This window comes from Periplaneta americana, chromosome 14 (genome assembly GCF_040183065.1).
Source record: "Periplaneta americana isolate PAMFEO1 chromosome 14, P.americana_PAMFEO1_priV1, whole genome shotgun sequence".
NCBI classification, from domain to species: domain Eukaryota; kingdom Metazoa; phylum Arthropoda; class Insecta; order Blattodea; family Blattidae; genus Periplaneta; species Periplaneta americana.
The window spans coordinates 81136483-81160174 of NC_091130.1; the positions used below are offsets into that span (position 1 = coordinate 81136483).

Here is a 23692-nt window from a genome sequence, read left to right on the forward strand (position 1 = left end):
GCAGCTTTGGTGATTTCCCTTTGGTCCTGGTAGGTCGATACAGCCACACCAGGTCGCCCTCCTGGAATTCTGCAGAGTTGGCTAATCTGTCGTAGCGCACGTTCATCCTGTCGCTGGCCATCTTGAGGTGCTCTCTGGCCAGTTGGTGAACTCCATTCAACTTCTCGGTGAGTTCTGCCACATAGTCAGTTGCTGGCTGGTCGGCGCTGGGTGGCGTGCCAAACAGAAGATCACAGGGCAGGCGCAGCTCTCTCCCGAAGACCATGTTTGCCGGTGTCATCCCTGTTGTACCGTGGACCGAAGCTCTGTAGGCCAAGAGGAACAGTGGGACTCTGGCATCCCAGTCTCGTTGATGGTTGGACACCACCTTCCGCAGATGCTCTTCCAAGGTTTTGATGTAGCGTTACACCATACGATCGGACTGTGGGTGGAGGGGAGTGGTCCTGGTTTTATGCACCCCCAGACGCTCGAACAATTCTCCCATCAGGTTGGATTCGAAGTTGCGCCCCTGATCGCTATGCAATTCCCGGGGCACCCCGAATCGGCAGATGAAGTTGTCAAGCAGCGCGTCGGCCACCGTCGAAGCCTCTTGGTTGGGAATCGCGTACACCTCTGGCCATTTTGTGAAGTAATCCATGGCGACTAGCAGGTAGCGGTTCCCGCGATCCGTGACCGGGAACGGTCCAGCAACGTCGATGGCGATCCTCTCAAAAGGAGCTCCCACGTTGTACTGCTGCATGGCTCCCCTGCTGCGTGTCCTTGGTCCGCGACTGGCTGCACAGGTGTCGCATCTTCGGCACCATTGTTCCGTGTCGGTTCTCTGATGCAACCAATAGAACCTCTGCCTTAACTTGTCCAGCGTCCTGTTGGCTCCCAGGTGGCCTCCAGTCACTCCAGCATGAGTCTCCTCCAGCACTTCCTTCACCTTGCTCCTGGGCAGGACAAGTTGTTCTATGCGTGTCCTTCCATCGGCCGACTCCCAAATCCTCTTCAGAATACCGTCCTTGACAGTGAAGGATTCCCACTGGGCCCAGTAGCTCTTGTAAGTGGTGCTACGGTTGGCGATATCGGCCCATACTTGTCTCTGGCCGGACTCCACATCACGCAGTAGCTGTCCAATGTTTGGGTCCTCCAGCTGCTCCCTCCTTATGGCGGCGTTATCCCATCCTGGGCTCGGCTGGGCGGCAATTGCTCGGACTGCGTGGGCGCCATCCCGCTCTTCTACTTTCAGGCAGTGTTTGCAGCCATCCGGGCACGGACGTCGTGACAGGGCATCAGCGTTGGAATGTTTCTTCCCTTGTCGGTGTTCAGAGGTGAAGTTGTACTCCTGCAGACGTTGAACCCAACGGGCGGTCTGCCCCTCCAGATTCTTGAAGCCCAATAGCCAGGTGAGTGCAGAATGGTCTGTCCTCAGATGGAATTCCTGGCCATACAAATATTTGTGGAAGTGCTTCAGGGCTTCCACAATGGCAAGAAGTTCTCTACGCGTCACACAGTAGTTTCTCTCAGCCTTGGATAGTGTTCGGCTGAAGTAGGCAATCACCCTCTCTTGCCCGTCCTGTTCCTGAGAGAGTACTCCGCCGTTGCCTACGTTGCTAGCGTCCGTGTCGAGCGTGAACTTCCTTCCAGGGATGGGATATCCCAGTACAGGAGCAGTGCAGAGCGCCTCTTTCAGCGACTGGAAGGATGACTCCGCCTCGTCTGTCCACTGGAATTGTCGTTTCTCCTCGGTCAGCTGGGTTAGAGGCTTAGCGATGTTGGCGTACCCAGCTACGAACCTTCTGTAATAAGTGCAGAGGCCGAGAAAGCGGCGCAGCTCCTGCTTGTCCCTCGGTCTCGGCCATCCTCTGACGGCTTGTAGCTTCTCCGGGTCCGTGGCCACTCCGTTGGTCCCTACTACGTGCCCCAAGTAGCTGACCTTCTTCTGGAACAGATGACATTTCTTCGGGTTCAACTTCAGTCTGGCTTGTCGCAGTCTCTCGAACACTTTCCTCAGGTTCAACAGCTGTTCGCCGAAAGTCTTGCCCACCACGATGACGTCATCAAGGTACAGCAAACAGGTGTCGTATGTCAGGCCTCTCATTACGGACTCCATTAGTCTCTGGAATGTAGCCGGAGCGTTGCAGAGGCCGAACGGCATAACGGTGAACTGCCATAGTCCCTGGCCTGTAGAGAATGCCGTTTTCTCCTTATCCTCCGGATGTAGCGCCACCTGCCAGTATCCTGACTTGAGATCCAACGTCGAGAACCACTCTGCTCCGGCCAGGGTGTCCAAGTTGTCGTCAATTCGTGGAAGGGGAAAGCAGTCTTTCCTGGTGACGTCATTCAGTCTTCTGTAGTCCACGCAGAAACGCAGGTCCCCATTCTTCTTCTTCACCAGCACCACAGGTGATGACCAAGGGCTGTCGGATTCCTCGATGACCCCTCTTGCTTTCATGCCCTCCAGTTGGCTGTCAATCTCCCTCTGTTTAGCTAGAGGGACGCGTCGAGGGGGTTGTCTGATTGGGCGAGCATTTCCGGTGTCAATGCGGTGCTGAACCTTCTCCGTTCTCCCGTAGTCATTTTCAGACAGACTGAACACGTCCTGAAATTCTGTCAGTAGATCGTGGACTTGTCTTCTTTCTCTTTTGCTTAAATTCGCCGGCAATTCTCGAGCCAGCTCTTTCAGTGATGGGTCTAAATCTGGACGTGGTCGGTGACACTCCTCGTTTTCTGCCAGCGACGTCACAGACACCACCGGCTCGATGTTACCTAGTACAGTTCCACTAGGCACCTCCTTGTCCCGATTGGTGACATTCAGGACCCTCCCCGGTACCACCTTCTGATTCGGGAGTAGGGATCTGGCCACATAAACACCATCTATCGGAGTTGTTTCCGAATCGAGGAGCAGGTTTCTCTTAGGTTGTCCGTCCAGTCTTGCCGTCACCACCATCTCGCAGCCTGCCGGGATTGTCACATGATTCTCTAGGGTGAGTCTGCTGGCCATGGGTTGGTTTTCGACGTCCCTCAGGAACACTTCATCCTGACCAAAACGCAGGATACGGCGCCTGACGTCAACCGTTGCATCGAAGATCCGTATGGCGTCGAGTCCCAGGATGACGTCTTCAGTGATGTTGGCGACGAACACCCACATCTCCAGTCTCCTCTTTCCCAATGTCAGATCCAGGAAACCCTCCTTTTGGATGGGCAGGTTCTCGCCTGAGGCAGTACGTAGCTCATACCGGCGCAGCGGCGTCCTCCCAGGTAGGCCACGCACGACTTCCGGTCTGGCGATAGTGACCGACGCCCCGGTGTCTACCAGTACTCTGCATGGGCGGCCTCTTATCCATCCGTCAGCAATCAGACCATCGTCGCATCTTCTGTTAACCGTCTTCAAGATCAGCCGAGGGGATGGTGATGACGGCGCCGACGTGCCCCTCATCGCATCGGCCCCTTTTAGTTTTCCTGTTTGTGACCAGATCGGTCACAGTCCCTCCTCAGGTGCCCAGGCTCGCCGCAGGACCAGCAGGTAGGCAATCCTCGTCTTCGTCGCTCGGGTGATTTTGGTTGACGTTCCTCGACATCGGCCGCCGCGACGCTCCTAATCCGGTGCGATGCCGAGACGTTCGCCGTCAACTTGGCTGCCTCCATTCTGAGGGCCGCCGCCAGAGCTGCATTGATGGTGCGATGCTCTGCCAAGAGTAGCTGTTGCTTTATTTCCGGGTGTCGAACTCCGCTGCCGAAGGTGTAGGCCGCCTCTCCAGCGATGAAGTCATTAGGTAGGCCCCTGAGCGCCTTATGCGCCAGTTGTTCCACCGCCATCGCGAATTCTTGCAGGGACTCGCCTGACTGTTGGACCCTCGTTTTCAGTTGGGTCCTGAACGCTGCCGCAAGTTGATGGTCACCATAACGTCCCTCCAAGGCCGCCATTACCTCAGCGGCTGTCCCATCTTCTGGAACGCTGTGAAGAATCTCCGACGCCTGTCCTTGAAGCGCGGTCAGCAGCTGAGTAGTCTTCTCCGCTGGGGTCCACCCATTATGTGCTGCGGTGGCCTCGAACTGGCGACGGAATATCGCCCAAGACGTCGTACCGTCGAACTTTGGCGTCTTGACGTGATGTCTGGCTGAGGGCGATGGTTCCACATGGCCACTACATGAGGTCCTCAATTCTGACGTCGATCTTTCCACGGCCCGTTGAACTTCCTCGGCAATTATCTGTTTCTGTTCTCTAGCCTGGCGATCCACCAACGCGAGGATGTGCTTGTTTTCTACAGCATGTTGGTCCATCAGCACACACGTTTCCTCTTGACGACGTTTGAGATCGCGGATCTTGCCATCGAAATGGTCTACCTCCTGTCTCAACTCGGCTACTGTCTCGTTTATAGTTGTAAAATTCTTGTTTAGGTTGTCCAAATCGGCCTTAAGTTCGTCTTTCACGATGGCGACAATTCCATCTACGTGGGCCGAAACGCTTTCAATTTGCATAGTGACGTAATCTTTCACTCCGCTTATGTCGCCTTTCACTTCTGTTTTCACATCACTTATGTCGTTCTTAACCTCACTGATGTGCTTGTTCATGTCGTCTTTCATTTCTGCTTTCACGTCACTTATATCACTTTTCACCTCACTGATGTGTTTGTTCATTTCTGCTTTCATTTCCGTGATGGCTTGCAGGATCTGCTGTAGGTTCTCCATTGTCGATAATATCCCACTTCTGACACCAATGTGAATTTTATTAGTAACAACAATGTAATTTATTCGTCACAACAATAATTCCTTTCTACAATTCGCCTTAAACGCTCTCGTCAACAATTGGATTTTCACTCAACACAGTATTCGTTATAGCACTCCACTGACGACAATGACAGTTTACTTGGACTATTACGCACAACAATGAACTGTTAATCTTAACTAATATTTACAAAGCACTATTTACAAATCAGAACTACCAGTTCTCAGTTCACAGTTCTTCTATCTCAGTCACTCGAGTTCACAGTATCTCGAACCACAGACCTTCAGAGACAGTTCACTGTACTCGAACTCAGGTCCCTCCAACTGCGGTCCACTGCACTCGAACTCAGGTCCCTCCAACTGCGGTCCACTAACGCGAACTCAGGTCCCTCCAACTGCGGTCCACTGCACTCGAACTCAGGCCTTCGGATGCTGACGCAGATGCGGACGCACACTCGAGTCGAACTCCGGTACACAAGACTGGCTTGCTTGCTCTGGCTTTCTCACTGACTGGCTGACTAATCAACTGAAAACTGCAAACTGGAAAACTGCTGTCGTTCCTTCGCGTCCGTAATTTATAGCCACAGCGACGTAGCCTCGAAGGCTCCACGCGTCTCTAGAGATGGCACTCCAGAAAAATCCCGAGCCCTCTCCTCTCTACCAGCACCAGATGCGCGCGCACTCTCGCTCCACTCTCTCGCCGCGTTGGCCCTTTTCGCCTCTCCGCTGCGCGCCATCCCAAGTGCTCCGCGCGATCTTCTCTCTTGCGGGACGCTGGTCGTGAGTTCGAATCTCACGTCGCTGTCACACTATGATTATTTGCGAAACTGAACTTTATTTAGGAATGAAAGAGGCTACAGTATATGGTGATTACTTTCACGTGTTAATTTGAACTAAGTTTATACATAGGCTGCAGTAGTTGACTAGTTTCGACTTGGGAGCCATCTTCAGAACTGCGAGGTCCTTGTGTCTTCTGGTGGGGTGCGTTTATATTGTGTAGTGTGGAGTCAAATAGCCTATTGTGTGTTCTCAAAATCAGTTGTGTTGTTACGTGAAAGTAATCAACATATTTTATATTCCTAACTGATATGATATTGAAAATAGTGTAATCAAAATGTATGATCATTGTTATTATTATTATTATTATTATTATTATTATTATTATTATTATTATTATTATTGTTGTTGTTATTAATATTACAGTATATTAATACTAATATTCTTATTCTTTTTATTAAATTTCACATAAATTCCCTAGTTCGACTTAGCTACTCAGTTACTTGGCAACTGCCGATGCTAGTTGCTCCCCCAACTTGGCAACAATTCTGTTTTACAACTATGTGAATCTCTGTATTATTCTGGATGGATAATAATAGAATTTTGGAGTATAATTTCAACTTGTTCATAGTTTTCCCTGACATCGAACACCCTAAAGCAGCGGTCATCAAAACACTGCACGCTCGGGCTAGCGTCTCTTACCCGCGGACAAGACACAGCCCTAGCGTGCAATCGTCGCTACTGGCGGGTATGCTGTCTTGTGCACGACGGAGCAGAGTTCCTTACCCTCCATGCACTCTACCCATTTCAGCGAGTGCTGACGACCACTGCCCTAAAGAATGAATGTTGACAATTCTGTGCTCTCGTAAAAATGTATCAGTCTTAGTTGCACTTGGAGCCGAAAACTTACTAGAATATATATCTAGATTGCAAATGACTACAAATCATGCACTTATTAGCCTTATCTCCCTGCAGGTTTGTTCCAGGGCGCCATCGCACAGAGCGGCACTGTTGTCAACATGTGGGCCTATGGCAAGTCAGAGTCCGTACGCAACAGCGCGATTGTGCATGGCGAAGACCTCAAATGCAACGCCTCTAGCGATCAGGAATTGTTGCGGTGCTTTCAGAAGGCTAGCTTGGAGGAACTGGTGGTGAGGAACATTAATACAGTATAATGTTGTCAAAATAATTCCATTTAATCTTAAACAGTCCTGAAAGTTTAAGATTAAATGAAACATATATTAGTCTTAAACAGTGGCAAAGTAGGCCTAATGCTTTCTTTTGCAGACACGTATTTTTGTCTTAAACGTTGTCTGAAATCTATGTTTAACGATCGCCATTTCAGCAAGTGAACACTTTCACTTTGTCGCTAAAATACTCGTAGTATAGAGTATAGACGAATAGTGAAGCAACAAAAATCGATTCGAGATTTTCGGGAAAATACGCATTTTCAGCATTATTCATGCGGAAAAGTAATTCTGCATATCCCGTCTGTCTAAGTAGAGAGATTCAATAAAATTAAACTATTTTCGGAATTATTTCTTCATATTCAGCAGTTAATTATTGTAGGCCTTGCATTGACTGTCATCAAATCTTCGAATAGTTGAAATGTGTTTACTCTTAACACTAGTATTAAACATAATAAATTAATGCCATGGATAAATTTTATTACTAATGGGATGCAAAACTTACGGACTTTTTCGTTTCAAACTCAAGAGGCGTTAATATAGAAAATTGATCTTGCTGCCACCTGTTGTACGTATGAATAAGTAACTATTCGATGTGTCTAGCAGCGCACCAAGTGGCAAAAGTGCAGAGGACATCTTCCCCCTTTGTTCCACCTCTCATAAAGTGCGTCAGAAAGAACGGATGGATTTCAAAGTATCGATACGCAACGAGGAGAGAGATATAGTGAGGGGGACCACGACTGTTGGGTCAGCCAGAGAATGCAGTTTCAGTTGAGAACATGGTGTTGGTCTGGTGTAAAACGTACTTTCATCGTAGAGACATTTTTGAAAAATGAAGAGTCTGTGATCGCCACTCAGGACTCATTTCGACATCGGATGTCACGCTAGGATTCCAACTCGGAATACAATTTTGCGGTGGGAGGCTTCATTTCGTATCACAGGTTCAACATTAAAAGAAGAAATCACCTGGACGAAATTCTATTGCACTGAGATTGTCCGAGGCTACGGTAAGATCTCGCGCCCTGCGACTTCTTTCTTTGGGACCATTTGAAGGCGTAAGTTTGTAAACATCGATCACATACACTGGACGAACTGAAGACAGCGATTCGTGAAGAAATCGTGGCAATTGCACCAGCTATGACTGTGAAAGTGATGGCGAACATCAGAAAACGCCTCGATGCCTGTATTGAAAGCCAAGGACATCATATGGATAATGTTGTTTTACATAAATAAACTGCATGTATTGGTGAATATGTTGATAACAATAAATTTATTTGACGAATCTTTACAATTTTCTTGCCATGTGAAATCCATCCGTTCTTTCTGACGCACCCTGTAGTAGTTGTCTGTCAAATTTGTTTTCACGCTGCTTATTCTGGTTATGACGGGAGCGCAGCATTATACACGAACTACATCTCAGCACAAAGTAAATAATTAGGAACAGTCAAGAGATCACCATAATGATTTCGATACTGTATCCAAAAAGTTGATGGAAATAAAAACCCACTTCTGAACCTACCTAATTTAATTTAAACCATAATACCGGAACATCATTTTGATTTTACTAACATTTCTAATATTAACCTGGCTATACATTTGGATTAGCGATTGAGAACCAGAAAGACTGTTTGTTACCCCTTCCAAGACCGGAATTCGATGATAGTAGTATAAAATACAAATAAATCACTTTACTAGGTAAGCCTATAGGAGGGAAGAAAAGTAGTGCGTCCATTTACGTAAACTGGGAACATTACGATTTTCAGTTTGATCATTTTCGTTAGGATTTTATTTAATCAAGATACGGTATAGTATTAACAATAAATGATTTTGCTCACTAACTGAACTATCCATGCGGACGTAGACAATGACTATGCAATGTATAGTACACTGTGTACAGCACATTAGCTACAAAATGGAGAGAGTATCGAAAATCGAAGGAAATTTCCTAATCACTTCTTGCTTATGCTTTTTCTGTTACCCGTGAAATGTCAGCAAGTCCTAGCTGGACCCCTTATCTCACTGTTAAGCAGTGTCGCAATAAATATTGCGCTACTTTATTGTGTATTTCAAATTATTCCACTATTAATTTATTACGATTATCTTTTTTCTATATAACAAAAAATGATATGGAATTAATTTGTATCATCTCGTGGGGTGCGGCGACTTGTGCCGGGGGGTGGTTTTGCTTGCTTTTTCCAATCTGGAATTAATCCCAGCAGAGCTTTGCCAGTCTTATTAGGTACACACAAGACGCCTTTATTGGAAATAACGAAACCACGTTTTTTTGCAGGCTCCTATGAATTTCACGTAACTGTACTTGGCATCGGAAAGGGTTGTTATGTACCCCTCCCAAAGAAGCTCGATTTTCTTGGGCACTGCTACTGTGATACATCGTGCACTCTGATTATGAAATCACTCACTACTGGTCTGTCACCTCTCGCCGCAATTCAGCTGTCGGTGTGATTCCTGACGCACATGACGTCATTCAAATTCGTTACAGAGATTGGAAAGAATTCTGTATAACTATTTATGCTTTGAGATAAAGGCGAGGGGAGTCGGAAGAAAAATTATTTAGCTAAAGGGAGGCACAGAATCATAAAGTTTGAGAACGTCTGAATTAGGTAATGTTTTAGTATTTAGATTTTACTGTAAATATAAATTAAATATTAATAATTGTAATTTTAATTTTAATTATGTTCTTGATATTGTAGTTGTAGTCCCTTGGTGGACGGAAAGAGAAGGCCTGATAACTTTATCTCTCAGATTAAATAATAAATAAAAAATAATTAAAGAGAGAAAGAAAGGATAATAAATAAGTAAAATAAAGAAGAAAAAACAAACAAATAAAGAAAGAAATGAAGAAAAGAAAGATGAAAGAAACGAAGAAAAGAAAGAAGTCAGAAACAAATAAATCAGAAAGACGAAAAGAAAAAGAAAGAAACAACTAAACAAACAAATAAAGAAAGAAATGAAGAAAAGAAATATGAAAGAAATTAAGAAAAGAAAGAAGCCAGAAACAAAGAAATAAGAAAGACGGAAAGAAAAAGAAAAAAAAAACAAATATAGAAAGAAACGAAGAAAAGAAAGAAGCCAGAAACAAAGAAATAAGGAAGACGGAAAGAAAAAGAAAGGCAAACAAATAAAGAAAGAAATGAAGAAAAGAAAGATGAAGGAAACGAAGAAAAGAAAGAAGCCAGAAAGAAAGAAATAAGAAAGACGGAAAGAAAAAGAAAGAAAGAAAAAAACAAATAAAGAAAGAAATGAAGAAAAGAAAGATGAAAGAAACGAAGAAAAGAAAGAGACCAGAAACAAAGAAATAAGAAAGACGGAAAGAAAAAGAAAGAAACGAACAAATAAAGAATGAAATGAAGGAAAGAAAGATGAAAGAAACGAAGAAAAGAAAGAAGCCAGAAACAAAGAAATAAGAAAGACGGAAAGAGAAAGAAAGAAAGACATAAGTCCGGTAACGAAATCAGTATCTGAGTAATAAATGAATGAATGAATGAATGAATGAATGAATGAATGAATGAATGAATGAATGAATGAATGAATGAACACCGACCGTATCAGTAGACCTATGTGTTTGTCCAACAGCGATATTAATGCTTGGTTACGCTAGGTTTGAGTGCTTGACACTGTGTTTGAATGTAGACCTATTACAGGTTTCTAGCGCACGCACCCCTAATGCACCGGGCGCCTAAAGTGCAAAATGCCCGCCGTGAGCACGTCTGGTATAGAGTTCATTACAATTTTGTGCGTCTCTGGTTACAGTACTAGCGCGCTGGCCTTCCATCCAGACGGCCCGGATTCGATCCGCGATCAGGTCTGGGTGGAATTTATGATCGACAAAACAGATGTTGCAGAGGAGTTTTCTCGGTGTACTCCCGTTTCCCTCTTTCATTCCACCAACAGTCTGCATTTCCTCCTCAGTTCATCTATCATTTTTAATAGTAAAATTTGGCTGGGGTTAGTATGGGTTTCCAATGCTGATACAGGTTTTAAGGTTTTGGGGCTCCAGGCTGTGGGTTGGTGCTAATCATTATTTGCAAGACCTAGGAAGGATGAGCTGTCAGCGTCAGATTCACGAATGCCGCTCGGGTCATCCGTCTTCACAAGCATCGAATATAGAGCGTACAATGGGCCCAAGTGCAAGAATCCATCCCTGTACGTCCTCATGAAATGAATCATTACAGTTTACCATCGATATTCCTTTGTAAACTGTTTCGAGTTAAAATGTTGAGGTCCAGAAGTGTGCCTTTGTAAATTAGACTGTCTTGTACTCTTCACCATTTTCAGTTTGTGAAAAATACCTACTTCATGCCATTCAGACCCACCGTCGACGAAGGAGGCATCGACGATGAAGAGGTGTTCCTGCCAGCAGATCCTCACGCCATGCTATCAGCAGGAAATTTCTCTGACGTGCCGGCCATTTTCGGCTCCACTTCTGGCGAACTCAATGCATTTGTTGAAAGTAAGTTGGGTTTTTTATATCCCCAGAATTTACTCCATAAAAGTATAGGTCTACAACAGGTTTCTAGCGCACGCACGCCTAGTTCACGGGCGCCTAAAGTGAAGTAAAAGTACCTTGTAACAAACACAAATCAGAAGAAAAATATTTCACATTAACCTAGACGGAAAGTAAAGGCTTCTATTTCTTATCTCTCCAATTTATTTAGTAATGCGGAGAATTTGAACTTGGAGCGATTCTTCAAACCTTCTTATACACTGTTCGATGGTCCCTAATCTTTTAGTCAATAGACAGCTGCACTACACTGGTTTATAATATATTTGATATGGACGTGAGATTAAAACAACATGTTGTGATAGAATCCCTCACTACGGAAGAATGTTTATGCAACAGTGGATGTGAGTTCTGTTCGGCGTTGTCTTGATCCCTGTCATGGTTCTTGTCGTGACCCTTATCATGACCCATATCGTGGTCCCTATCCTGATCAGTCTCGTGGTGTTTGTCGTGGTTCATGTTGGGATCTATTGTGGCCCCTGTCTTTGTTGTTGTCGTGGTCCTATAGTGCTCCTTGTCAGTCTCATAGTTCTTATCGCAATTCTGTTCCTTATGATCCTTATTGTGGCCCAATGTTGTTGTCCCTTTCGTGATCATTCTCGTGATACTCGTCGTGGTCCATGTCATGATCCTCATCGTGGTCCTTGTCTTTATTCTTATGGTCCTTGCCATTCTCATAGTTCTTATCGCAATCGTGGTTTTTGTGATCTCTATCATAGTACTCCTTGTGATCATTGTCTTGGTGCTTACAGTGATCCATATCAAAGTGCTTTTCGTGCCATATATCGTCATCCTTATCGTAGTCCTTATCTTTGACACGGTCCTTATCCCGATCCTTTCGTGCTCCTTTCATGATTATTTCTTGGTTCTTCTCATAGTATTTCGTGATCCGTATCGTGGTCCATATTGAGATCCTTATTGTGATTCTTATTTTGAAGCTTGTCGTGTTTTATGTCGTGAGTCGTCCCGGATAGCATAGTCGGTATAGCGCTGACCTTCTGTGCTCGAAGTTGCGGGTTCGATCCCGGCCCAGGTCGATGGTATTTAAATGTGCTTAAATGCGACAAAGCAACCCCAACTATAAAAAAAATAGCCAATAAAATAAAAAATAATAAATAAACCAAACACCTCCTTCAACATAAATGCTACTATAATAATATTGAATTGGGCTAACCGTCTATACTTATCTAGTTTATATTTGGATTAAACATTAACGTTTTCGGCACTTATGTGCCATTTTCAAATGCATGGAATTGCCTTATTACATGTTCAAATAGATACACCTTATGTGTGTGAAATAAATGGTATGTACCCTTGATGATCTACCATCGTTTACAAAATAATATATAAATTAAATTAAAAACACTTGCTATTAAAATCTATACTAATTTACATCTACAATAAAAGTCCCATTGTTTTATGTGACAATATGGTTATCTTGAAGTTGTTATCACATGCAGTTCCTATATTTATTAAATGTTTTTGAGTTGCACTGTGTTGCACGTATTAAAATGTTAAAATTTGTTTGTTATATATTAACACACCAAGGATTCATGTTGTTTCACTTACGCAAGTCGAAGCACTGTACCACGATGAAATGTTGCTTAATATCAGTTGCATTGATGCTTGTTATTGTGTTCCTTCGGTTTGCCAAGGTTGGATGTTACAAATTCATCATTGTCACCATACGATTGTCAGTTAAGCCTTTTACACTGCGAACATAAAATGTTGTTGTTACGTGTGTGAATATACTGCTGTTTAAATGCATTGAATGAAAATATTAACTTACTTACATTGGTTGGACGTGTTCTGTGCTCGACGTTAGTCAGGCTGTTACTGAGAATCGTTCAGTGCTCACAGTAGTTCTTATTTTAATGAACATTTGGCGGAACCGGAAGTGATGTGGGGGTAGGGGGATGTGATGTAATATTATGGGATGATGTCCGATTTTCCGAGATTAATTTAAATAAATTGAATAGTGGGTTATTGGGATTAACTATTTGTTCGTTTAAGAGGTGTTTTCCTTCGTTGAAATTCTTTGCAATATAAAATTGCTCTGCAATGTCTATTAAGGGACTGTTAATGGCTTCTATAACTTTTAGTGTATCTTTTATATTACATAATTCATGTCCTTCTTCTATGAGGTGATGGACATATTTCGACTTGTTTCTATTCTATTTAAAATCTGTAACGTGTTCTTTATATCTTATTTTGAAATTACGGCGGGTTTGACCGATGTATATTTTGGTGCAGTTTTTACATTGCAATTGATATATACCACTATTTAAGAGGGGTTCATTATTATTGGTTTTATTGGGGATTATGTTATGAAGCTTGTTGCTGGTTTTGAATGCTATGTTGATATTTTGTTTTTTGAAAAAATTATTGATTTGATTGGAAATTTTCCCGAAATAAGTCATGGTTTGCCATTTTTTGTTCGGTTCTGCATTTTCTGGTTCTAATGTAGTGTGTTTTTTCTTAAGTAATAAATGCTACTGCCATGTAAAAGAACTCCTGCGGAACAAAATTACGGCACACCGGTGACGCTGATATAACCTCGGTAGTTGCGAGCGTCATTAAATAAACCAAAGTTTCAAATTTTCATATTTTCATGTCGTGATCCTTACCTTGGTCTCTGTCGTAGTTCATATCGTGCTTTTCGTAGTGGTCCATGTTGTTATCCTTATCGTTTTCCTTACAGTGGTTCATGTCGTGATCCTTATTGTGGTCCTTGTCGTTCATATCTTTGTCCTTTTCGTAGTTCATATGTAGGTCGTTGATATCTTTGTCGTGGTTCTTATCATTGTCCTTGTGTCTTCCTAATAGTTCTTTCGTGGTCCTGGTCCTTGTAATCCTTATCGTGGTCCATGTCGTGGTATTTATCATAATGTTTGTCGTGGTGTTCGTCGCGTTTCTTATAATATGTTATCATGGTCCTGTTCTTTGTCCTTGTCGTGGTCCTTATAAAATTCCTTGCTGTCTTTCCGTGAATCTACATTTGTCATTTCAAAATTAATATTGTTATTCCAATTTGGCAAATGACTTTCGTGTTACACGGTATATTTCAAACTTTCATAAAAGGACGTAAAAGAGATCTACACCAGAAATAGACAGGCAACAGATAACATTTTGCACTGGTGTGTACTTTAGAGTAGGAGAAAATAGGCCTATGCATGCATGACCAGATGTCTTCCTGACTACGTCGATATCGCGTGAACGTGCTGTAGAACTTTAAGTTTCGACGACCAAGAGTCGTCTCATTTCTTTTTTGGGGAACTGTACGCATGCTCCGGCTTGTAACTGAAGATGGCTCTGCAGGGAGCCACGAATTAGGCTAATCTTTTGTTTATAATTATTTAATTAATGGCCCCTTCATTCTCCTTAGTAATAAATAAATATATCTTACTAAATTATTTGTTTTTAATGAGTTAGTATGCGTTGGAATCATTAATGGAGGCAGTTTTTATAAAATAATACTTTACAAATAATTATAAAAATATGATTTTGTACGTTTCGAGATCAGAAGAATGTGATCATGAAAGAAATTACATGATGTCATTAACAAAAAACAGACTCCTTGGCATAACACTTTATAAAGTTAAAAACATAGTTTTTAAAAATATGTTAAAATAATTCCTTCTTTGAGCTCTATAGCTTTCGTATATAGAGCTTTCTCATAAAATAAGAAATAGAAAAGCTACAACCAGTGTTCCATACTTTTCACTTATCTTGTGTAGCAAATAAACAATACATGCTTCAGATAATACATTCCTCGATATTCGATATCATATTATATGCAGACGATTAAATATTGCTAGCTAACAATGAACATGAGTTACGAGCTGGTACAATACTTACTTCACTATATCCACCTCATAGCAAGATATTGTGACATGAAGTGACAACTGAGAAAACCAGAGTCACAGGTTTCCAGGGGAAAACAAATCTAGCCCAGAGTATGCTATATTTTGATGAACAATTTTGGAACGGGTAATTTATTTTAATTATCTGGTTTTTAACCTATCCGATTTAAAAGAACAAGATTTATCTTCAAATTTAAAAATTTTGACAAGAGCTATCAGAATAATAATTAATACGTTTCTTGACCAAAGTGCAGATACATAAGGGATTAAACTGCTTCTTCTGGCATGCCAAGTCCGAATTGACCTATTTCCTCTTGTTATTTAATGTCACACGTCTGTCACATAGTAGTTATTGCTTGTGAACGTCATGCATACTTGAATAGTTTAAGTGTGTGTGTTGCAGTTGCAGCGATGATGAATCCGAACGCGTCCTTGCAGGAGACCGCAATGAATGATGTTCCGGAGTTTCTGGCCGCAATCTACCCAAAAGCTCAGGCCAAGACCATTGTGAAGAAGGCTTGGGACCTTTATGTCGGCAACATGAGCGACAGCAAGAACAACAACAACAACATCGTAGATGTGAGTCTAGAGGTTGCATTCTTTGTTTCCTGCTTATAAGACTATAAGACTGCGCTTTCTTGGTTACTAAAGTAGCCTATGGGTATATTGTTTTCTTAACTGAAGGCTGTCAACTAGCCTACTCGAGCTGGAGAGCCATCAATATTGGAAGTTTACAATTATGGAACTTCAGTCTGATAATGGACGCATCCCAGGTCATGGTGCTTGATTTGAATGAAAATGCATATTTAAGCTGATTTTCGTTCATTAAGAGCTCGTGATGATAATCTCTCGTTACGCTTTTTACGAAATATAGGGTATTTCTAAAGTCAGTTCAAAAATTAAACCACAATAAATATTACAATATTTGAGATGGGGGGGGGATCACAGTATTGGGCAAACTACGGGGTTTACAAAACATTGGAAAGATGTCTGCCGTTCTCTTGTTCAACGTACAGCATTCTGTCTGCGACACCATGCACAGCATTTTGCAGATAATGTCTTTGAATATTGGCAGTTTCTTGCGAGATGGCATCTTTCATTTGCAGTATGGTTTTTGAGTGTGTCAGGAAAAGTCGTTCTTTAAAGTAACCCCACAACCAAAAGTTGGCCGGATTGAAATCTGGTGATCGCAGAGGTCACATTGTTGGAAAGTGCCTACTAATGACTTTGGTCAGAAAACGAACCTCAGTTAAGCGTAGGTTATTTTACGACACTTTATCAACATCTTAGGTTATTTAGCATCTGAATGAGATGAAGGTGATAATGCCGGTGAAATGAGTCCGGGGTCCAGCACCGAAAGTTACCCAACATTTGCTCATATTGGGTTGAGGGAAAACTGCGAAAAAACCTCAAGTAACTTGCTCCGATCAGGAATCGAACCCGTGCCACCTGGTATCCCGGCCAGACGCGCTAACCGTTACTCCACAGGTGTGAACAATAATGGAATAAGACAGACTGTTGAAGTAAACGGGGAGCGCTACTACAGCATGTTACTACAGGTGGCGCGGGTTCGATTCCCTGTTACATATTATCTTTCCCTTTAATATTATTAATATTCCAAAAAATTGTCCCAAATAGCTTCATGTCATCACCTCTGTCAGAACTCCGCTAATATTCATTTCTGTATTCTATTCACTTCTAAATAACTATAAATATCTTTACATTTCTTCTAACATATTATTACAAAAACCAAGTTCTCTTTTTTTGTTGTAACATTTACACTCATGGAGTTCTTCAAAAAATAGCATGACGATATTTTCGGAGGGGGTTGTCAGTCTTCGTTCGAATGTTGTAATGCCATGTGTTTTTGAGTATGTAACCAAAATGCATACACCCAAGACTTGGCAAGTGCTTCAGTCTCATTGTTACATCTGCGACAGTGATTACCGTCTTGTTGCCTACCAGGCAAAGATCTGACGGGGCATACGTAAAGAGCAGTAATACATTCATTGCAGCTTAAACCGTCCTATCTCGAAGATCACTCCTCAATTATTTTTCTATTCTGGGAACTTCAGTGAGAGTGAGAGATATACCAAGTAGATTGAAGCATTCCAAAAGTCACAATCTAAACCACGAAAGGTGTTGAATGACCCACCATGGTAATACACTTAAAATTTACTCTAAGGTGGTTATGAACAAAGGAACATCAATGGAATAACAACAGAGTTTATGAAATTGAGTAATGGCCGGTTTCGCCAAGCTTCTTTAAATCAGCACAAACGACTTGTCAACAAATGGATCGTTTAATTTTAACGGGACCTTTAAAAGTTGACTGTTTCACCAAGCCTCGTATCTTTAAAATTAACAGGCGTTTACTAACGAGGGGATTTTGTACTTGTATCTTGCATGTTTTGTTTTTCATACGACCATGGCTTCGAAATCGCGAATTTCATTGGTTACATATGATCATGGCTGACTTTGTTTGGCATGAGGAAACAATCATAGGCAAACGGGTAAGGGGCAGTAATTTTAAGAACATCTTCCTAAATACAGTATGTTGTCACACCGCAATTAAAAAAAAAAAAGACAGCTGCTTCTAAATGTAAATAATAGGAATGTAGAGCAGTTAAATTGTAACTTCTAAAGGAAATCTAAGAAAATTTAGCGGACTATAAGGTCGAAGCTTCAAAATTGATGCCACACTTAATTATATACAAAGCATTCTAGGCAGTTATATTGGGCCTAAATTTAGGACGGGAAATCGCCTCTACCATAAATTGCATACTACTTTTCCACTGTATTTCATACAAATTTATTAGTACCCTGTAACAATTTTGCCATGTTTGTGTGGCAGGATTCAGGAGAGGTGTCATTAAATTGGATTTTAAGGGGTATCCATTGTCTCCTAAAAGAAAATCTCTTTGCACCCTTTTCATTTAAAAGGCATCCTCCTTTGGAATGTTGTGCTATTCGTCTAGACCGTAACATTATCTTAAACCGAGAAGAATCTGTTGGAGAGGCGTTAAGTGGGTGATTCCTATCTGTCGTATTCTAACCTATTACAATTTCAATAAACTAGCGCTGAGGTAGTTCTGCTGGTTTCAGAAGTGAAAATCGTTGAATTTATAAGGGATTTTTTTGTGGTAATGCATTTGATCGTATATGCAAGGCATAACAAAAACCTAAACTAATCAAACGTAAACTGTCACAGATTCGTATGTGCAAGGTGTATAAGCAGAGTACGAAGGAAACTACCTCAGCGCTAGTTTAGCTACAATTTTTCTATACGGAGCGTTACATAGGCCTATGAAATTGTTTGAATATTGAAGGAAAAATATGTTCTTCTATTGCAGATTCTTTTGGCTATATTACTGCCAGGATATACCATACGATTGGAACATGTACACAATCTATGTTGTCTATGACAACATAAAATTTAGCTATAAACTTATTAGGCCTATTGAAATAATGACTATTGTAATGTTGATAGTACGTCTGATAATTTATTTACATATCTAGACAATATAGGTTTTGATACCCCGTTCATATCATCAATTACCATTTCAAAACTTCCCGCAACGTTATCTTAAAGCGAGAAGAATGTGTTGAAGAGGCGTTAAGTGGGTGATTTCTATCTGTCGTATTCTAACCTATACAGTAGACCGGTATTCAGTTTCTTCTAGAATCATTCTTACTACTTATTTCCTTAATGTGTAGCTTTCGTGGAATTCTTTATCACAATCTTCAAAATGATTATTCCGAGTGTTATTACAACATATAAGTTCGTCGTTATGTTGAAGTTCTAAATAAAGAACTTCATCATCGAATAATTACGTCCGCCATGTTGTTGACTTCTTAACGCATCTTTACTGTTTTAACGCGACGAATAGGTCCTAATAAATTAACGATGAATTTAAAGCTGCGTTAGCAATAATGATACTTGGTGAAACACAAAAACTGACTAACGTGTCATTAAATTATTTAACGAGACGTTATAATGATAACGAAGGTTGGTGAAACCGGCCATAAGTCTAATAATTATGTTGTTGATAATGATGATGAGAGTAATTTTGTTGGTGGTAGTGAATTCAATTCGTAAGCTTTGCACCTTTTGTTTTTATTTGCAGATGTTGACGGACTTGGCGTTCGCGGCAGGAATAGTTCGTAGCTTGAGTTTGCAGGCCGCGGCAGGCAAGTCGCCGATCTTCCAGTACTTGTTCGGGTTCGAGGGCGCGCTGAACTTGGTCAAAGTGGGCATGGGAATCAACGAGTCGGGTAGGTATGAAGTCTACAGGTTGTGTCCTCTTTTCTTGTTGATATTGATGTAGCCCATGTCTGTTTCAGGGGCCTCGCACGGCGATGACATCGGCTACCAGTTCCACTCGATGTTCAGCCAGCCCGTGGATAACGACTCGCCGGAAATGACCACCGTGATGAGAATGGTCCGTATGTGGGCCAATTTCGCCAAGACCTGGTACGTAGGGGTACTCTATGTGTCTGTTCTTTGGAGAGAATCATGCTGAAAAAACTTGAATATTTGAAAATATTTTCCACTTTTCTTTCTTCCTTTTTATTTCCCATCATTTCATACTTCTTTTCCCCTTCTATTTTCGTTCAATCTAACCTCCTTCCTCATTTTCATTTCCCTTTCTTCCACTTTGTATTTTTCTTCTTTTCTATTCCTTGTTTTTTATTTCCTTTAATCCTATCTTCTTTAATCCTTTTTTCTTTATTATTTTGTCTTCCTTTCTTTCATTTGTGTTGTATTATATCATCCCTTCTCCCCTCTCTTTTATCTTTATTTTCTGTATTATATTCTTCTTTTATTTCTATTCGTTTCTTCATTACTTCTAATCATTTCTGTAATCTTTTTCCGCTTTTTTATATCCTTGCCTTTTTTATCCTTAATCCCTTTCTTGTGTGACACGAGGAACAGTGGAAGGAAAAGTAGAGAGAGAGTAGAGAAAGAAAGTTGAGGAAGAGAAGAAAGGAAAGAAGGATATAAACGGGAAGGATAGAATAAAGCGAGGAAAGATACTGAACGGAAGGATGTGGGTAAGGGGGGAAAGATACTTTCTTCTTCCTCCTCTTCTTCTTCTTGTTCTTCTTGTTCTTCTTCTTCTTCTTCAACTTTGTTCATTCCCTCATTACTTTTGATTTTATTACTATCTCCAATCACGTTCTTTATTGTTACTTTTTTATCTATTGATCCCCTTCATTACATTTGCGTCTTATTTTCTCATACTTTATGCTTTCTTTACGTTTGTTTGTCGTTCGTTCCTCTTTGTTCTTATTTTAACCAAGTCTTTCTTTAATATATATATTTTTTCGAATAATTTGTTTAACCAAAGGAAATCATGAAAGGGAAATAAAGCGACTTGAGAAGGTTATTACACACCCCATTTATTTTCTTTTCTTCTCTTCTTTTCTCTTTCTTCCTTTCTTTGTATCTTTATTTGAGTGTTTCTTTCTTTCTTTCGTTCTTCCTTCCTTTCTTTCATTCTGTGTGTCTTCTTTTCTTTTTTCTTCCTTTCTTTCTTTCTTTCTTTCTCTTTTTCTCCCTTTCTTTATTCCTTTCTTTTTTCCTTTATTTCTTCATTTCTTTTTTCTTTCTTTGTATCTTTCTTCTTTTCTTTTTCTTTCTTTCTTTCTTTCTTCCTTTCTTTTTTCTTTCTTTCTTTCTTTCTTTTTCCTTTCTGTCTTTATTTTTTCCTTTCTTTCTTTCTTTCTTTCTCCTTTCTTTCTTTCTTTCTGTCTTTCTTTCTTTCTTTCTTCCTACCTTTCTTTCTCCCTTTATTTATTTATTTATTTATTTATTTATTTATTTATTTATTTATTTATTTATTTATTTATTTATTTATTTATTTATTCGTTACTTTCTTCCTTCCTTTCCGTCTTTCTTCCTTTCCGTCTTTCTTTCTTTCTTTCCTTCTCTAAAAATTGTCAAATCTTAGAATATCAACCTCGATTGCTTCCACACGCCTCACACTTTTCCCTTTTCTCCTAGGAGCTTGACACTTATCAGCCGGAACTGTGTTTTGCAGGGATCCCAGCGGCGATGTGAAGTGGCAGCCCTTTACGGTTGAGAATCCCATGTACCTCTACATCGGGGAACACCTCAGCATGCGCAGAGACCTGCTAGGCGAGCGCAAGAGCTTCTGGTTCGATAACATGTGGCCACAGTGAAGACAAAGCTGAAGAGAGAATGCTCTACCCACGGCTTGGTTGTGCAGAGCTATTTCATACCAACCATAACTAGAAGATGAGCTCTTCATCTAGTTGATTATGAAGAAAATCTGGAAAGTGAATGAAAGTTTAAAGACATAACACAGATTACTAAAATATCCTTCTTGGAGATAGAACTCACTCTCTATTTCGTAGATTGGGAGGGCGTTTCAGTTAAGTGTGTGAATATGGATAAAATTGTACCTCCTGAACATTTTGATTATTATACTGGATTCGTTAATATGATACTAAAATAAACAAACTGAATTGTCTTGTAGTTTACAGAAGCTATTCCAAGAGTCACTCTTCTTCATTTGTTATGTTCCCCCCCCCCGCACAGATAAGCAATGATACTGAGTGATTTTTAATGTGGACTGCGGCAGCAACGATTTTTGGAGTGAATATTCTATGGCATAAATCCCATATTAATATACTATGATCTTCATAATTATAATCTCACATAAAGAAGATCAGCGCTCTGGAGATTTTATAATAATTACCTTAAATGTGGGGTGAAATGTATCGTGAACATATCTCTGAATGGTTTGCTGTTAATTTTATTGCCAGTGGCCACAGAACATCAAATAAAAAACTTGGACTCATAAGATAGTTGGCTTTTGTCTCCTGCCAGATGTCCGTTCGAGTGGTTATGTCGTAGCGTCGTTGAAACGGGAGGAAATCATGTGAAAGTTACTTACCGGGCCCTTTTCTTTAAATTATTTTAAGAAGTTCTATAATATTACGTAGACTTCCAATTCTGTGCAGCAAATATTTTCAGGAAATAGCCTAACAGCCCAGCCACATGTCTTTACAGAGGGGCCAGCAGAAACGAGTGAGGAAAACAGGAATGCGACATAACAATCGGTCGGACAGTGGTTTGGTAGATATTCAGAAACTAAGTCCCATTTCGGAATAGTTTGGGAATAATCGTGTACGCTGTCTTTACGAGCGTGCGTTTTACATAGAAATATTCGAAGTCCGGTAAGACTAATGAGAAGAAAGAGCTTTATCGCTTAGCCATAAAGGTTTCGTAGGAGATACGTAGTTTCGTGACCATACAAATACGTCGCTGCTACGACTTGATTTCATCGTCAATACTTAATGCCTTTTGTCGTTTTGATTGTGAATCGCGCTTTAATCCGAACGGCACTACAAATTCACGCTACAAGAGGTGGAAAAGTAGACCTAAAGGTAGGCCTAAATAATCTGTATTAGATCTAAATTCAATATAATATTACCACTGATTGTACGGGTTTTTTTCCACATATAGGCCTATTTAAGCTATTCTTTGTGATATACGAAAAGGTAACTGATAAACCAATAAGTATTTTGTAGAAGACTCGGATATTGTAGTTTGTCACTGCAATTTACAGCACTACACACATTTACTTCATTCAGAGACATTATTAAAACGTTATCATCAACCCACGTCCTTTTCGTAAGCACGTGCTGGCAGTAGCAACCCTGTGACCTATTGGTTTACCTTCCTAGCTGCTTGGGCGCTACTGTCACATCAGCTGTCAAATGTTTGCAAAAAAAAAAAAAAAGTGTTGGAGTTGCGCGACTGTTGTTGGGTTGCAAGAAAGCATTTATAGGTTCGTTAAACGCTATTTAGCGTCAGTAAGCGTTGCAAGAATGACCTTTAAAGCTATTGGTTCGTTAAAGCACTCTGTAAACTATAGGCCAAAAATTGGGGCTGTTAACGAATCGTTAGCCGCCATATTGTACGTATATTTTTTTTTTGTATCTGACAGTATTAAGTAATTTCGTGGATATGTTCTCATCAGAAACAGGTAAATAAAATGTAATATATTATATATCACAATGAACTCGAGATTCATGTGTGCATAGGAAAAGTTCTGTGAATAAAACAATTTTATTACTATTATAGACTCGTCTGACGTAGAGGTTATGTTTGATATGGTACAACGTGTACCCAAGACCAAGAATACTCAGAGACAGATCGAATCCTCTAGAAGAATATAATATTGATTTTAAGGCTAGATTTAGATTATCGAAAGACATATTCATGGCTCTCTTGCACGAAATAGGGCATCATATTGGAAAACAAATCTAACGCAGTAAGACAGTATCAGCAAGTAACAGCTGTTGATTGCCTTGCGCTATTACACAATAGGAACGTTTCAGAATGTGATAGTGGATCATATTCATGTTTATAAATCTAGAGTTTGTGGAATAATAAGATGTGTGACTGTATTGCAAGAATGAGAGAACAATACACTACTGTGCCTCAAGGAAATTCTGTACAAACAGTAAAACAGGATTTCTTCTCAATTTACAATTTTCCCAACGTTATTGGTGCATAGACTGTAGCCACATTAAAATTCAAAGCCCCAGTGGACACTTGAATGAGATGTACCGAAACAGGAAGGGTTACTTCTCTATCA

At 40.9% G+C, this 23692-nt stretch overlaps 1 protein-coding gene across 4 annotated transcripts in view; it reads left to right on the forward strand.

The window, feature by feature from the left end:
* Window positions 1-21888, forward strand: part of LOC138713512 (juvenile hormone esterase-like) — a 70810-nt gene extending 48922 nt beyond the window's left edge. For all 4 annotated transcript variants that reach the window (XM_069845678.1, XM_069845679.1, XM_069845681.1 and 1 more), the window contains 6 exons: window positions 6463-6638; window positions 10971-11145; window positions 15463-15638; window positions 19187-19334; window positions 19404-19533; window positions 21104-21888. In XM_069845678.1, the coding sequence (XP_069701779.1) occupies window positions 6463-6638; window positions 10971-11145; window positions 15463-15638; window positions 19187-19334; window positions 19404-19533; window positions 21104-21245 (947 nt within the window). In that variant the 3' untranslated portion in view covers window positions 21246-21888. The remainder of the gene's footprint in view (window positions 1-6462; window positions 6639-10970; window positions 11146-15462; window positions 15639-19186; window positions 19335-19403; window positions 19534-21103) is intronic.
* Window positions 21889-23692: the final 1804 nt, after the last annotated feature.